At 39.7% G+C, this 17,669-nt stretch overlaps 1 protein-coding gene across 1 annotated transcript in view; it reads right to left on the bottom strand.

Moving 5' to 3' along the window:
• IFT88 (intraflagellar transport 88) overlaps positions 1-17,669 on the bottom strand; it is a 168,644-nt gene that overhangs the window by 82,415 nt on the left and 68,560 nt on the right. The window contains 5 exon segments of the mRNA XM_028531560.2: positions 1,143-1,172; positions 1,175-1,328; positions 7,001-7,066; positions 7,068-7,088; positions 10,552-10,651. Of these exon segments, the coding sequence (XP_028387361.1) occupies positions 1,143-1,172; positions 1,175-1,328; positions 7,001-7,066; positions 7,068-7,088; positions 10,552-10,651 (371 nt within the window).

The following is a 17,669-nucleotide window of genomic DNA, read 5'->3' as shown; positions in this document are numbered from 1 at the left end:
AAAAATAAAGTGTATAAAGAGGATAACAACTTACCTAGACATGCTACCTCCTGCATGGATACCTTTGCTCTGCACTTCCCTGTCAGTAATGCACTTCCCCAGATACCCTTCCCTCCAATATGACTATAACTGTCACCTCAGGGAGGCTCTCCTTAACTCTGTAAAATTGAAAATACCTCTGCCTCCTCTCCTCTCAGCCTAGCTCTCCTGGGAAGGGAAGTCCACCTTCCCAAAAGGCAGTCCCCACCTGGACAGCTCAGACAGATAGCCCTGTGGCAGGTGCTAGGCAGTTGGCCTCCTTCATGAATTGGAGCCCCTACTTGGCTTCAGCTGTACACTTCTGAATACAAGGACAAAGCCAGAATACTCAAACATCAGAGGAAAGGTCATGACGTGAGAGGATAAAACACACACACAAGCCAAAATGCAGGGAGAAGAAAACTGGAAAACAAACTTCATAGGTAACCCAAGGTCAGACACAGTATTGGATTCAGGGGTGTACACAGCACTGCAAACTCATGAACAGGGGAATGTACTCATTTCAGGTGATCTTGGACAGGCAGGGAAGGGAATGAAGGGGTGAGCCTTCAGGTCCTATGACATTTTGTTTATTAAAAACAATCTGAAGTAAAAATGGAAAAAATTTAAAATGTATTACTGATAAATAAATATCAGTAGTAGGTACATGGGCATTTGTTTTTTCTGTATATTTTTACATGTTTGGGATTGTTCATAATTAAAAACAAAATGAGCTTTTTTTGCTACCTATCAGTTTGGCAAAAGTTGAATTATAATATACAATATTAGCAGAACTTGGGGAAACCAGTCAGTCTCATACACCATGGTGGAAATAGAAATTAGAAGTATTAGAGGGCAGTGTGGCAACATCTATGAAAATTTTATAAGTGCACAGCTTCTGAATCATTAATTCCACCAAAAATAACCTATAATCCAGGAGTCTTCTTTTCAACTCTTTATTACAAGGAAGTCAATTCCTTGTTCTAATGAGTTAGAGCAGATTAAGTGAGGGAGAGAGAAATAATTATAAAGCAAAACAAATAAACAAACAAACAAACAAACAAAAAACAAACCCACACAACCAAAACCAAAACACAAACAAAAAATAATTTTGCCTGTCTTACCAATATTATAAAGTGCTTCAGTACAAGAGAATCATTTCTCAGAGCCTCTTTATAGAATTCAGCTGCCTTCTCATAATCACCATTTGCAAACACTGTATTCCCTTTGTTAGTAAGAGCAGATGGATTATATCTATCAGAGCTCACAGCTAAATCTGCATAGCTGCTGGCTTGTGCAAATTCATTTTCCTAAAGTATAAAACATATACAAATTATTTGAAGTTCATCAAATTTTTTTTCTGTTCTGAGATTACAGACATGAAAAACAAAAACAAATATTTTACATATCTTGTTTTTTTAAAAGACTTTATTTATTTATTTGTAGACAGAGGAGAAGGGAGACAGGGAGGGAGAGAAGCATCAGTCTGTGGTTGCCTCTCATGCACAATCCCCACTGGGGACCTGGCCTGCAACCTATGCATGTGCCCTGACTGGGAATTTAACTGGTGACCCGTTAGTTCACAGGCTGGCACTCAATCCACTGAGCCACACCAGCCAGGGCCATATCTTGGTCTTAATAGGCTTATTCTATAAAAGATTTGTACTCATCAAGAACTTTCAACTACTCAAGGGTCTTGCGACTGATGTTCCCACAGTCTCATGGTTTGAATAACATCTTTGTTTATATGTAGGTGGTTTCATTTCACATGCCCAAATTTCATGTCATTATTTACTGCAAACCCTGCTTCCTGAACATCAAGCCCTGAAGTAGCTGTGAAAGCATCCCTGTCTGTCTGCCCAGACCAAACCGGGTGCATCACCTACCAGTTCTTGTGTTTCTAGCAATCATCTTCACTCAATCTCACTGCCAAGTGCCCCATCAGGACTCTGTCATCATGCATGTGAGCCACATGGACCTCTCAGTTCTTAGGTGGTGTGGTCACTGGTGCCATGTTGGCTTGGCTAAGCCAGGGGTCACAGTTCCCAGAACCCCTTCCCCTGTCTGGCACTTGTCTGAAGTTAGCTGAAGAGAACTTCTAGGATATGAAGCAATAGGCTTCCTCTCTGCAGGTCTTTTTCTTCTCCTCAGATGCAGGCCTGATGCAGAAATGCTGGGGTTCCAGCTTGTCTTCATTCACTTCCACTCCACACTTGATTCTTCTTCCTGACTGCACTGTCCCTGTTGACCGCAGTGACCCAGATCCATGCTGGGGCTTGGCAGTGAACTCAGAGGAGGCAGCTGCTCCATGAAGTCCCCCTTCAGGTGGCTTTTGGATGTGCTTGGCCACTCATTCACTGACATGTGACCACTGCTCAGATCCCTGAACACCCCTTCTTCACTTTCACCCCCACAGCTCTTCCACCACTGTGGATGACCTAATTCCTGTATCCCTTCCCCAGTAACACTCCTAGCGATTGCTTTAAAAATGTACAGTTCAGTGGCATTTAATATATTTCATGCCTTCAGTCCCTCTTGGTGATGAAAGATCCTCAAAGTAAGAAATGGCTGCAGGACAGAAATCAAATCAAGGGTGTGGCTGTATTACCTTTGGAAACATCTCAGATTTTAAGATACTGCCTTGCAGAGCCAACCCTCTCTCGCAGTTATATCTTTAGGGCTGTGTTCCACTGCAGCCTCATACATCTAAACAAAAAAGGGTCTGCCTTTAAAAGAATTATGGATATGGCTTTGGGGACATAAAAAATACCCCAATAAGATTTATAGAAAATTTGCCGAGTTTTTAAGGGAGTTGTACTAACAAAAGTGTTGGCAGCTTGGATTAAATGGACAGCCACAGTCCAAAATGATCAAAAGCCTCTGTGCCCCCAATTTTTCTGGGCAAAAAGCAGGTTAAGAAAGTTAATCATCTGCCAACATAGTTTTTGTTTCTTTCTGTAAAAGAAAGGTGGTCTCAGAGGGTAGAGCCAACAGCTAGAGAGACCAAAGGATTGGGGATCACCCACCAGGGACCAGAGCTGGTTCCTCATCAAGGAACACTCCCCTTTGCCCACACTTGGGGTCACTGACCACAAACGCTTAGCTGGGTTTCAGAACTGCTAAGGAGCAGTACCTCCATCCCGCCCCTTTTGAATGGGAGTGTCTATTACAGTTTTCCTATTCTTATCTCATGATGGAATATTAAGAGTATGGGGCAGATGACATGGTTTTTGTTCCCAGACGATTAGATCAAGAGGACCTGTGCCTGAGAAAGTTCCACCTTTATCTAAGCCTTCCATGGAGGTTGGCTTTTGACCCTGATGATGAGACTATGATAGCCTTGGAAGAGGTATGTACATTCTGCATATGGAAAGTATGTAAATAACTGGGGCTTGAATGCACCCAGTGATACACTGTCAAAACAACAGCCCCAATGGATCACACCACCCAGTCTTCATGGCCTTGTATGCTCTCTCCCATGTTTGTTTTGCCCAATAAGATAATAAGTTCAATGCACACAGGAGCCTGATAAACACCTGTGCCCGGGGGTCTCCTTACATGGACCCTGTTCCACGTAGGAAGTCTAGGCTCTCCTGCTAGAGAAGCATTTTGAAGCAGGACTGAGATGGCTTAGGGCTTCAACACATGATTTTTGGGGGACAAAATTCCATCCATAGCATCTATTATGAAACCTTATTATTCACAAAATCATCATTTTTATCTCTGTCTGAGATCAGTTTCACATGCCTCTCAGACATCTGAATTATATCACCATCACTGCAAAAATTTAAAAAATATATTTAAGAACAATCTTGGCATCTTTCTCCCCAGTTCACACACTCCTCTGGACATATCCCTGGCACCACGCTCCCGTCAGCAGAATAAAACACTGGGGTTCTTCACACCAGGGGTTTTATCTCTTTTTATCTTAACACATGAGAGATGTAACACTTTCCTGCTATAACAGTGGTTGCACACAGCAGTAATTCTCAATGTGTGAATGAGAAGCTCTAAAAGGGACTGAAAGGATAGTAGAACCAAATACAATGATCCTATGTACTTTTTCCCCTCCCAGCTGTCTTACTTCTGTGATTGTTTATTCCCTTAGCTTCCCAACAATTGACTCCTTCTCTTTTAGCTATTCTTTTTTTCTTTTGATTGTTATTCTAATACAGTTGTCCCAATTTTTCCTGCTTTGATCTCCCTGCCCATCCCACCCCCTGCTTCCAGTCAATTCCCATACTGTTGTCCATGTCTGTGGGTCATTCATACATGTTCTTGGTCTAGTCTCTTCCCCTTCTTTCCACTATTATCCCCCTCCCCTCCTCCTCTGGTCACTTTCATTCTGTTCCATGTTTCTGTGCCTGTGGTTCTAGTTTATTTTGTTCATTAGATTACTCTTGTAGGTGAGATCATATGGTATTTTTCTTCCATTGACTGGCTTATTTCACTTAGCATAATGCTCTCCAGTTCCATCCATGCTGTCGTAAAAGGTAAGAATGCCTTCTTTTTTCTTCTGCATAGTATTCCATGGCATAAATGTATCAGTTTTTTGATCCATTCATTTGCTGATGGGCACTTAGACTGTTTCCAGCACTTGGCTATTGTAATTAGCACTGCTATGAACACAGGGGTGATTCAGGATTCTTAGGATATAATTCCAGCAATGGAATCGCTGAGTCAGAAGGTGGTTCCATCTTTAGATTTTTGAGGAAGTTCCCTACTGTTTTCCACAGTGGCTGCACCAGTCTTCATTCCTACCAACGGTGCACTAGGGTTCCCTTCTCTACATATCCTCACCATCACTTGTTCGCTGATTTATTAATAATGGCCATTCTGACAGGCATGGGGTGATATCTTATTGTGGTTTTAATTTGCATTTCTCTGATGGCTAGTGATGTTGAGCATCTTTTCATATGTCTCTGGGCCCTTTGTATGTCCTCCTTGGAGAAGTGTGTGTTCAGGTTCTTTGCCCATTTTTGAATTGGATTGTTTGTCTTTCTGGTGTTGAGTTTTACTAGTTCTTTATATATTTGGAGATCAAACCCTTGTCCAATGTATCACTGGCAAACATGTTATCTCTTATGGTCAGTTCCTTTTTCATTTTGATGATGGTTTCTTTAGTCATGTAGAGTTTTTTTAGTTTGATGTAGTCCCATTTGTTTATTTTTTCATTTATTTCCCTTGCCCTAAGAGATGTCCCAGCAAAAATATTGCTACATGGGATATCCGAAATTTTCCTGCCTATGTTTTCCTCTTGGACTTTTATGGTATCATGACTCATATTTAAGCCTTTTACCCATCTTGAGTTTATTGTTGTGTATGGTACAAGTTGGTGGTTGAGTTTCATTTTTTTGCATGTACCTGTCCAGATCTCCCAATAATACCATTTGTTGAAGAGGCTGTTTTTTATGCTTCTCCATTTTATGCTTCTGCCCACTCTGTTGAATATTAATTGACCACAGACACATGGGTTTATTTCTGGGCTCTCTGTTCTGTTCCATTGATCTATGTGTCTGTTCTTATGCCAATACCAGACTGTTTTGATTACAGTGGACTTGTAGTATAGTTTGATATTGGGTATTGTGATCCCTTCTACTTTGTTCTTGTTTCTCAAGATTTCTACCCTCTTGCTGAGGCTATTCAGCATCTTTTTGGTTCCATATAAACTTTTGAAATATTTATTATAGATCTGTGAAACATGCCATTGATATTTTAATAGGAATTATGTTGAATCTATACATTGCTTTGGGTATTACGGACATTTTAATGATGCTAATTCTTCCAATCCATGAATTGCTATATGTTTCCATTTATTTGTATATTCCTTAATTTCTCTGTTCAGTGTTCTATAGTTTTGAGTATAGGTCTTTTACCTTCTTGGTTAAGTTTATTCCTAGGAACTTTATTTTTCTTGTTGCTACAGCAAATGGGATTTTTTTCCTAGTTTCTGTTTCTGATATTTCATTGTTGATGTACAAAAATGCCATAGATTTCTGAATATTGACTTTGTATCCCACTATTTTGCCAAATTCACTTATTAGGTCAAATGGTTTTTTGGTGGAACCTATGGGGTTTTCTATGCATAGTATCATGTCATCTGTGAATAATGACAGTTTTTGCTTCTTCCTTTCCAATTTGGATGCCTTTTATTTTTTTTGCTTGTCTGATGGCTGCAGCTAGAATTTCTAGTACTATGTTGAATAAGAGGGCACCCTTATCTTTTTCTGATCTTAAGGGGAAAGCTTTCCTTTTTGCCCACTGAGTATGATGTTGGCTATAGGTTTGTTATATATGGCCTTTATTATGTTGAGGTATGCTCCCTCTACTCCCACTTTTCTAAATGTTATCATAAGTGGGTGCTGGATCTTTTAGCTATATTCTGACCTTCAACTTATCTCTAGAATCTTCCCCAAAAACCCTAAACTAAAATGCTATTTTCCTCCTCTGAATTTCTATAGCACTTAGTATCATACATTAATTTGATGCTTTCTACTTTTAACCAACCTTCATTCCTTCCTACTCGACTCACCTGCCGCCTTTGCTCTAAATTAAAAATGTTCCCTTTTGGGAGCTTTTAGCCTTTTGGTATTCCCCATGATTGTCATCCACAGATGTTCAACTTCTGCTTGACTTTACATAAGTCGTATAACCTAAGATGTCACTTTTGTTATTATTAGCATGTAAGTAAAATGTACCTCCAGTTCATCCCCCAGGTCTATGCTCTACAATTCCATGATGTGATGCTTCCCACCACCACTTTTTACCCTCCCTTCTCCTCCTAAGATGGTGTTCTCACTCACGCCCATACGCTCAACCCCTGGTCCAGAACTGTCATGACCTAGCTCTCCAAATACCTCGTTTCACTGACATTCTGCATGTCCTCTCCAGAGCCTCTCCTTAGGTCAGTTCCATAGGCAGAAATGTAGCAACATGAAAACACCACATTATCAACTCTTAGTGGTAAAAACATAAAACTTACCAAATAATACAGGAATGAAAGGTTGGTTGCAGCTGCACTTTTCACTCTACTGTCCTTTTTTTTCAAACATTTTTAAGGTCTCTACAGCCTAGAAATGAAATACCTGAAAGTTACTACCATTGTAATACGACAGTGTTCAGGCTACCCCTGGGAAAAGATTAGTATCTGAAATGTATGACCAGGGATGAACAAAAGACTGTATATTAATACATTTAAGAAAACAGATGACAAGAAACCTCCAGCAAATAAATACCACTAAAACACCATAACTAAAATTAAGAAAAAAATAGATGGGTTTTAACAGCAGATTATATATAGCTGAAGAGAGCAGTAAACATTGAGCCTGTGAGTCTTGTGACACAGTTTTAGTCTATCTTGCATAATGAAGTGGAGGCTTTACCTAAAAAACATGATCCAATTTTCTCTTTGCAAAATAATTCTAGAATTTCTGCTTCTGGCTATTAAAAATAGCCATAAAATACCATTCTCCCACAGAGAACAATTAGAAAAGTTAGATAAAATACTAAAAAATATATATTTTAAAGATTTTATTTATTATTTTTAGAGAGAGGGGAAGAGAGGGAGAGAGGGAGAAACTGATGCACAAGAGAAACATCGATTGGTTGCCTCTTGCACATCCCCAACTATGGTCCTGGCCTGCAACAAAGGCATATGTCCTGACTGAGAATTGAATGGTGAACCTCTTGGTTTGTGGGACAATGCCCAACCCACTGAGCCACACCTGTCAGAGCCTAAAAATATTTTTTGAAGACACTGGAGAGCTACTGAGGCAACCAGGATTCGATGGTTTAAATAAGATCCCAGGAAATGTTCCAACTAAATAAAATAAGCACAGCAAACTAAAAGGCTCAAAAATACTCTTAGAAAAGAACAAAAGAAACATAGATAAACACAGGAAAATCTCATATAAGCATAACTGGAATTCCTGAAAGGGAAGAAAGACCAGTGGCTGAGAATTTTCCAAAACTAATGACAGAAAATAATTCTAGGAGTAGTACAAAAATCATCTGAAGTAGATCTAAATATAACTATTGTGTTGGCCAAAAAGTCTGTATGGTTTTTTTTCTGTAATAAAAAGACACATTTTTTTCATTTTCACTAATAGTTTTATTGACTTGGACATTTTTAGTGTATTAGCTATCTCCCATGTGGTATAACTTTGATTGTTTGAAATGGATATTTTGAATATGCTGGCTATCTTTCATGTGGTATACTGTTGATTATTCTCAATTAATGTTTTGATTTGATTGCTATCAACTTCAATTGGTCTACCCAACTGGGAGCATTGTCCCTTGCGAAACTTCCAGCATGAAACTTTGCAAACCATTTTTGACACATTTGATCAGTCACAGCACCTCTCCATACACTGCACAAATCTTTTTTTGCATTTCAGTTGCACTTTTACCTGCCTGGAAATAATAAAACATAATATGCCAATGATGTTATGTATTTTCTTTCATCTTCAATATTAAAATGGCTACACAAAAATTCATCAATTTTGATAATTTTTTAAAAAAATGCACACTGATATGTTGGCTATCACAATACAATAAAACTAAATTGTTTTGAATGAAGTTAAAGACAACTAAGTGCTACTAGAGCCATCTTATGGAAAACAAACTTTTTGGTCAAGCCAATACATTTTTAAGCCATGACATATCAAAGTACACTTTCAATCACCTGGAGGTCTGAGATAATCATAACCAAACACGACAGTTGGAATGGTCAGATACTTTGCATGAAAAATGAATGAATTATCAACCTAGAAATTACTGAAAAATATCAGGGGGGAAAAGGTAGAGAAAGACGATGGATCCTCTCTCCCTCCCTCCCTTCCTGGCTTTCAAATGCATTTACTGAGTAGAAGGAGCTTGGCCTTGTGGTGCCTCCTGCTCCTGGAGAGCACTATGTCCATGCAAAGATCCTTATTTGAGCTTTTACAATGGCCACCAGCTATTGGTACTAAAAATACTTGACAAAGTTTAACCTGGATGCTATTCAAGCATCAGACCTTAAAGTATCACACTAGATTCCAGAAACCTTGGTTATAATATGAATATATAATTATTCTTTTATATGGTTTTTGATTACTTTAAAACTGTTGGGGGTTTCTAGGCCAGAAGTTATAACTTCACAACATAAATTCTGGGAAAAAAACATCCAAACATTTACCCATGGTAGTCATCTCATTGACCCTTCACTCAAACTCTATACTATTCATGTAAAAGCCACTATTTATGTAAGTTTATAAGCTGCATTTCACTTTGAATAAGAATTGAGATGTTTTCATCTTTACTTTTGGATTGCATTGCAAACATATGTGCTAATTTAAAACATAAGGCATGTGAAAAGGAATTAACACACAGCCATTAAACTCTGAAGCCATGTGAGAGGGAAAGAAAGCTGCTCTCTGGTATGTGACAACCATGTTGAAAAGAAAGCAGAAATTACATTCTTAAAACATAGGTGAACTGCCCTGGCTGGTGTGCCTCAGTGGATTGAATGCCAGCCTCCAAACCAGAGGCTCGAAGATTTGATTCCCAGTCAGGGCACATGCCTGGGTTTCGAGCCAGGTCCCCAGTAGAGGGTACTGGAGAGGCAACCACGCAGAGATATTTCTCTTCCTCTCTCTCCCACCCTTCCCCCCTCTCTAAAAATAAATAAATAAATGGAATTTTTAAAAAAACAGGCAAAACTAATTCTTATTAAAATCATGAACTATGACAATACATTGTTAAATCTTTTTAAAAAGACCATTTAAAAAATATTGAGAAAATTGGCAAACATGTTTTTTTTTTCTGTTTTGTGACCTATAACAGTACTTATAAAAACAAAACCTCCCATACGTGTCCTGACCTGGGATCAAACCCACAACATAGGTATGTGTCCTGACTGGGGATCAAACCTAGAACCTTTTGGTGTATGGGATGATGCTCAAACCAAATGAGACACCTTGAGCCAGGGCTATTCTGGTTTTGTCACAATTATGTCTCTCACCTGTTCCACCTCTACCTAAGATAGTAAGAAAGCAGTGGTAGCAGTGAGAGGTCCTGGAGGGTTCTGAAACTGTGTTGTCAAAGGGCTTTTTTAGGCTGATGCAATGTCAGTGAGTAAACCAACTACATAAAACAGAGAAGAGGAAAGTTGCCAAGGTGCAAAGAGTAGATGGAAGGCTCAGGCTGCTCTTCCAGCTACTGGCCTTCCTTCTCTTACACATAATACTTGATTCTGGAAAAGCCTTAGAGCTTTAGGCTACAGCTTGAACACTTCCAGGAGAGAGTTGATCTCTGGACTAGAACTTCATTTAGTAACTTAGCAACCAAACACATTTTACATGTAAAGCATTTACATTTTAAGAAACAGGACAAACAGGTCAAAATTCAAAGTAATACCATACTAACACAAATTATGTTCATACAGAAATCACTCAACTTCAGAATATTCAGAGGTAACATTACTCCAGAAAGGAATTTCCAAATATTGCTTTCATCAATTAACATATGAAATTTCATCTAATCTTTAAAACTTACTTGGTTAAAGTCCTTCTGTCTCAAGTATGTAATTGCTTTGTTTATTTCCAGGTCATTTGCTAGCTCTATGTATTGAGAAGCTTTCACAACTTCCACACACCTACAATGTAAAGTGGAAAAAGGATTAGTTTTAGTATATTTGTTTTGTTGTGACTATTGGAAAAAATTTTATAGTGCCCCTAATGTTCTGTAAGGCTAAGTAATTGATTTCTTCCAAAAAAGGCATTAAGTTACTGAATTCTTCAGTTCTCAACTGCTTTCCCCATTCAATTTTTCATTAGCCTGCTGTCACTTCTAATTACTTATGGTATTGTATTTTAAATGAAATTTGAATGACACCTACATTCTGATTTTTGGATGTACTAAAACAATTTCAATTTCTAACAGGTAAAATTGTTTCTATATTATTTTATCTTAAATACTCTGATGGTAAGAAACAGTCAATACAAATTGTAGAATATATTTAATTTTTTGTGCAAACTTGAACAGACTATAGTAGATCCCTCTCCCAAAGTACACAGAACATCTATTTTTATCTGTATCAGGTACTGTGCTAATTCCTTTAAAGTCACTATCACATTTAATGCTCACAAACCCCCTGAAAGACAGGCACTGTCTCTACAGAAAGGGAAATGGACCTAAGGCCTAATGTAGAAAATTGTCAAGTAAAAATTTGAACCTGATTTTTTAATATATATTTTATTGATTATGCTATTACACTTGTTGCATTTTTCTCCCCTTTATTCCCCTCTATCCTGTACCCTTCCCTCTTCCACCATCATTCCCCAACCTTACTTCATATCCATGGGTCATACATGGACATGCATGGACATACAAGTTCTTTGGCTTCCCCATTTCCCATACTATTCTTAATCTCCTCCTGTCTATTTTGTACCTACCATTTATGCTTATTCCCTGTACCTTTTCCCCTCTTCTCCCTCCTCCCCCTCCCCACTGATAACCCTCCATGTGGTCTCTATTTCTGTGATTCTGTTCCTGTTCTAGTTATTTTCTTAGTTTATTTTTGTTTTCTTTTTTAGGTTCAGTTGTTGATAGTTGTGAGTTGGTTGTCATTTAACTGTTCTTATTTTTAATTTTCTTTTTCTTAGATAAGTCTGTTTAACATTTCACATAATAAGGGCTTGGTGATGAACTCCTTTAATTTGACCTTATCTGGGAAGCACTTTATCTGCCCTTCCATTCTAAATGATAGCTTTAGTGGATAGAGGAATCTTGGATGTAGGGCCTTGCCTTTCTTGACTCGGAATACTTCTTGCCAGCATCTTCTTGGCTGCAAGGTTTCTTTTCAGAAATCAGTTGATAATCTTATGGGAACTCCTTGGAAGGTAACCCTCATCTTTTCTCTCACTGCTTTTAAGATTCTCTCCTTCTCTTTAGTATTGGGTAATGTAATTGTGATATGCCTTGGTGTGTGTTTCCTTGGGTCCAATTTCTTTGGGACTCTCTGAGCTTCCTGGACTTCCTGGAAGTCTGTTTCCTTTGCCAGATTGGGGAAGTTTTCCTTCATTATTTGTTCAAATAAGTTTTCAATTTTTTGCTCTTCCTCTTCTCCTTCTGGCACCCCTATGTTTCTGATTCTGATGCTGGAATGTCTAAAGTTGTCCTGGAGATTCCTAAGCCTCTCCTCATTTTTTCAAATTCTTATTTCTTCATTCTGTTCTGGTTGACTGTTTATGTCTTCCCTCTGCTCCAAACCATTGATTTGAGTCCTGGTTCCCTTCCCGTCACTGTTTGCTCCCAGTACATTTTCCTTTATTTCACTTTGCACAGCCTTCACTTTTTCCTCCATTTTGCGACCATACTCAACCATTTCTGTGAACATCCTGATTGCCAGTGTTTTGAACTCTGCAACTAACTGATAGGTTGGCTATCTCTTCATTGCTTAGTTCTGTTTTTGGAGCTTTGATCTGCTCTTTCATTTGGGCTATATTTCTTTGTCTTGGAGCTCCTGTTCTGTTCCAAGGGGGAAAGTCTTAGGTATTCACCAGGGCAGGGAAACCCATGTCCCTGTGTTATGTTGATATATGTGGGGGAGGGGTCAGAGAGTGAACAATACCACTTGCTCAGCTCTCAACCAGCTTTCAGTCACCTCCCCTGCTATCCACAAGCAAATTGGGCACTTCTGGTGCTGATTCCTGGGTGGGTGGATTTGTGTATGTTCTAAACCTTGTGGTTCTCTCCAACAAACTCTCCTGTGAGGCTGGGAGTTTCTCCCACCACTACAACCCCCACAGGTTTTTACAGCTGGAAGTTTTGAGATATTATTTCCCTGAGCTAGAACCCTGGGTTCCACAGTCTTTCTTGCTCCCCAGTTGTTCCTCCTGGTTTATCTGCATGCAAATGTGGGACCACCAGCTGCTCCCTCACCCACTGTGTCCTCCAGCCAGCACCCTGTCATGCTTCTTCTCCACCCCTCCAATCAGTATGAATGAATGTTTCTTCCTTAACTCCTTGGTTGTTGGACTTCCATACAGTTTTCTGGTAGTTCTGGTTTTTTGTTTTTAAATTTATTGTTGCGGGGAGGAGGCAAAGTTTATCTACCTGTACCTCCCTCTTGGCCAGAAATCTGAACCTAATTTTCATTGATACCAAAACCCATTGCCCTAAGACCTATGTTTTTAAAATTGAGGTCAGTTGAAACCAATTTAGGATTAACTCAATTAATTAACATAATTAATTTAAAATAAGAATCATGAACCTTATCTTTTATTTATTTATATATATTTTATTGATTATAATATAGTTGTCCTGATTTTTTCCCTTTTGTCCCCCTGCACCCAGCACTCCCCACTCTCAGGAAATCCCCCCATCATTGTTCATGTCCATAGGTCATGCCTATAAATTCTTTGGCTACTCCATTTCTTATACTGTACTTTCCATCCCCATGGCTATTTTGTAAGTACCAATTGTACTTCTTCATCCCTTTACCTCTTCACCATTCTCCCCCTCCCCGCTCCCATTTGGTAACCATCTGGTGACTAACTTCTTTTCTTTTGCTGCTTTTAAGAGTCTCTACCTTTAAACTTTGGCCTTTTAATTATGATGTGTCTTGGAGTGGGCCTCTTTGCATCCATCATAATTAGGACTCTGTACTTTCCAGACTTGCATCTCCATTTCCTTCACCAAATTAGAGAAGTTTTCTTTTACTATTTTTTTCAAATAGATTTCCAATTTCTAGCTCTTTCTATTCTTCTGGCACCCCTATGATGTGAATGTTGGACCTTTTGAAGTTTTCCCTGGCTGTTTATACTATCCTCATTTTGGGGGGTTCTTTTTCTTTCTTGTTGTTCTGCATGGTTGTTTTTTGTTTCCTTATGTTCCAAATCATTGATTTGATTATTGGCTTCATCCATTCTGCTGTTGCTTCCCTATAAATTATTCTTTATTTCACTTAGTGTATCCTTCATTTCAGATTGGATCTTTTTTATGCTGCTGAGGTCCTAAGTTCTGTGAGCACCCTTATAACCAGTGGTTTGAACTCTGCATCTGATATTGTTTATCTCCATGTCACTGAGCTCCTTCTAGAGTGTTGATCTGTTCTTTCATTTGGGCTATGTTTGTCTCCTTATTTTGGCAGCCTCCCTGTGTTTGTTTCTAAGTATTAGGTAAAGCTGCTTTAATTCTGTGTCTTGGTAGTGTGGCCTAATGTAGTAGGTGTCCTGTAGGTCCAGTGGCACAGCATCCCCTATCACCCGAGCTAGGTACTTCAGGTGTGCCCTTTGTGCAGGCTAAGTACACCCTCTTCTTGTAGTTGAGACTTGATTATTGTTGACCGAACAATAGGAGGGATTTTCCTAGGCCAGTCAGCTGCAAGGACTGGCTGTGATCACTGACCACCAAACTCCACCCTCCATGGAGGATCAGCTGTGCAGGGGCAGGGTGGTGGTGCTCTGATGTGGTCTGTAGCTGTCCACTGGGTGCACTGGCCCTGGAGTTTCCTAGGTGGTATAGGCCAAGGTTAGCCCCCACCTGTGTTTTGCCTGGGGCACCCTGCCTGAGCTGTATAGCAATCTGAGATGGCTGCTACTTGTGCTGGGCTTGGAGATTCCCAGGTGAAGCCAAACTGTGAGTCTAATCTGACTGTGGCTAGGGCTCACTGAAGTTACCTGTTGCTTGTCTGATAGGACTTAGGAGCCAAGACCAGCGATTCTTATGGGAAAGCAGCTTGGGTGGACCAGTAAGTTGGGTGGGGTAGAGCTTTGGGGGATCTCCAAGGTGGGTCAAACAGTGTTAGACAGGTTGTTGGAGTCTCAGATACGGCACCAGCTTACTGGCTCTGTAGGGGGAGGGTTTGTTAAAGGGACAATGGGCTCTGCTTGCCTTGATGCCAGACACTTCAGTTTCTCACTGTATATCACTGGGGCCTTTCAAGCTGGTACCTTGGTGCTGGAGCTCAGAGAGAGTGAGTCTCAGTTGGTGAGTCCATGTGTGGGTTCTTTACGAGGAACTGCCTAGGGATCCAGAAATTTCTTTACCCAACTCAATCCCTGCTGCGTTTTGTAGCCAGGAGATGTGGGGACTTACCTTCCTGGCACTGGAATCCTGGGCCTGGAAGATGTGTGCTTCTTGGGACTCCTCTCTCCCAAGATATCCCTCCTGGATTTTTATCTACGTGGGTGTGGGACCAGCCCATTCTGCATCTGTGACCCTCCTACCAGCCTGGATGGATGTGGTTTCTTTAATTCCATGGTTGTCAGACTTCCATTCAGTTTGATTTAGTTGTTCCTGAGTGATGTTTTTTCTATATTTTAGTTGTAATTTTGATGTGGTTGTGCAAAGATGTAAGCCCTGCCTGCCTACACTGCCATCTTGACTGGGGGTCCCTTATTTTATTTTATTTTTTAAGATTTAAAAAAATTATTTTTAGAGAGAGGGGAAGGGAGGGAGAAATAAAGGGAGAAAAGCATTGATGTTTGAGAGAAACACTGATTAGCTGCCTCTCACATGCTCCCAACTGGGGACCTGGCCCACAATCCAGGCCCTGACCAGGAATTGAACTGGCAACCTTTTTCAGGATGACACTCAACACATTGAGCCATACCAGTCAGGTCTCATGGGCCTTATTTTAAAAAGACAGAAGAGAAAAACTATCAATGAGCATTATACATAAGAAGGACCAGGATTATTTCATAAAACTGTAAATTTCAGTAAACAATGGAAAAATATTTTTTACTGAGTGTCCAGTTAAGAAATGTTTCAAAACCACTGTCCTAGACCAATAGTTTAAAACGATTAAAGCATAAGATAGCTTTCTTCGAGCAGAATCTTTTTTCTTTAACTTTGATTTATAAAAGAGACACTGTACTTGAAGTGGGGAGAGAGGACTTGAAGCCCTTCCCGCTCAGTGCCCCTTTCAATGACCCTTTGTCCGAAATTAACCTGTAGATATGGCTAATAAAACTTCAAGAGCTTCAAGAAAATAATTTGGAAACCACTGATTCAGGTATGCATTCTGCAAACATTTAACTGTCTACTGTACATCAGACATTATGTTCGTAATTTTTGGTACAGGGATATAAGGAAATATAAGATATGGATTAGGCCCTTATGAGGAAGCAGGCCAATGAGTTACATTCTGTGTGAGAACTGTTGTAAAGAATAAAAGAATACAGAGGTGGGGACTCGAAACCAGACTGGAGAAAGGAATCCCAGAAATATCTGAACTCAGTTTGAAGAACAAGTAAGGACTGACTTGACAAAAATGATGGAAAGGGCATCCAGGAAGGGGGGATAGCATGTGTGCAAATGTGGAAGGCCAAAAAAGCAGGAACTATTTAAGACATGGATTCATCCACCATGGTGCTACTAACAAACCAAGGGCCTGAATTATAGGGGTACCAGAAGGGGAAGAGGAAGAGCAACAAGTGGAAAACTTATTTGAACAAATAATAAAAGAGAACTTCCCCAATATGGCAAGGGAAAATAGACTTCCAGGAAGTCCAGGAAGCTCAGAGAGTCCTAAAGAGGTTGGACCCAAGGAGGAACATACCAAGGCACATCATAATTACATTAGCCAAGATTAAAATGAAGGAGAGAATCCTAGAAGCAGCAAGAGATAAGGGGAAAGTTACCTACAAAGGAGTTCCCATCAGACTGTCAGCTGTTTTCTCAAAAGAGACCTTGCAGGCAAGAAGGGGCTGGAAAGAAGTATTCCAAGTCATGAAAGGCAAGGACCTACATCCAAGAATACCCCATTCAGCAAAGCTTTCATTCAGAATGGAAGGGGAGATAAAGTGCTTCTCAGATAAGGTCAAGTTAAGGGAGTTCATCATCACCAAGTCCTTATTATATGAAATGTTAAAGGGACTTATCTAAGAAAAAGAAGATAAAAATATGAACAGTAAAAAAAGGCATCAAACTCACAGCTAGTAACAACCATACCTAAAACAAAAGCAAACTAAGCAAACAAATAGAACAGGAGCGGAACCACAGAAATGGAGATCACATGGAGGGTTAGCAACAGGGAAGTGGGAGGAGAGAGGTGGAAAAGGTAGAGAATAAATAGCATAGATGGTAAGCAGAAAATAGCAGGGGGAGGGCAAGAATAGTATGGGAAATGTAGAAGCTAAAGAACTTATGACACATTGACATGAACTAAAGGGGGGGAATGTGGGTGGGCAGGGGGGAGGGAAGTGAAGGGGGAAATGGGACAACTGTAATAGCATAATGAATAAAATATATTTAAAAAGAACATAATGAAGGAATAAATAAATAGAGAAGTTTAACAAAGACCTAGAAACCATTAAAAAACAAAGGTCTGGCTGGGTGGCTTAGCTGATTGAAGTATCATCTACCAAAAATGTGGGTTCAATCCCCAGTTAGGACACATACCTAGCTTGTGGGTTTAATCCCTGGTTGGGGCATATATGGGAGGCAACTGATGGATGTTTCTCTCTCACATTGATGCTTTTCTTCTGCTCTCTCCCCTTCTTCTCTCTCTAAAACCAATAAAACATATCCTCACACGAGGATAAAAAGAAACAGAAATCCTAGAGTTGAAGAATATAATGATTGATCTGAAGAACTCATAAAAAGCTTCAACAAGAGACTCAAACAAGCAGAGAAAGAATTAGTGAACTGGAATACAGGTTATTTGA

Source organism: Phyllostomus discolor, chromosome 2 (genome assembly GCF_004126475.2).
Source record: "Phyllostomus discolor isolate MPI-MPIP mPhyDis1 chromosome 2, mPhyDis1.pri.v3, whole genome shotgun sequence".
NCBI lineage: Eukaryota > Metazoa > Chordata > Mammalia > Chiroptera > Phyllostomidae > Phyllostomus > Phyllostomus discolor.
The sequence above is the reverse complement of the archived record's forward strand: the minus strand, read 5'-3'. Positions and strand labels throughout refer to the sequence as shown.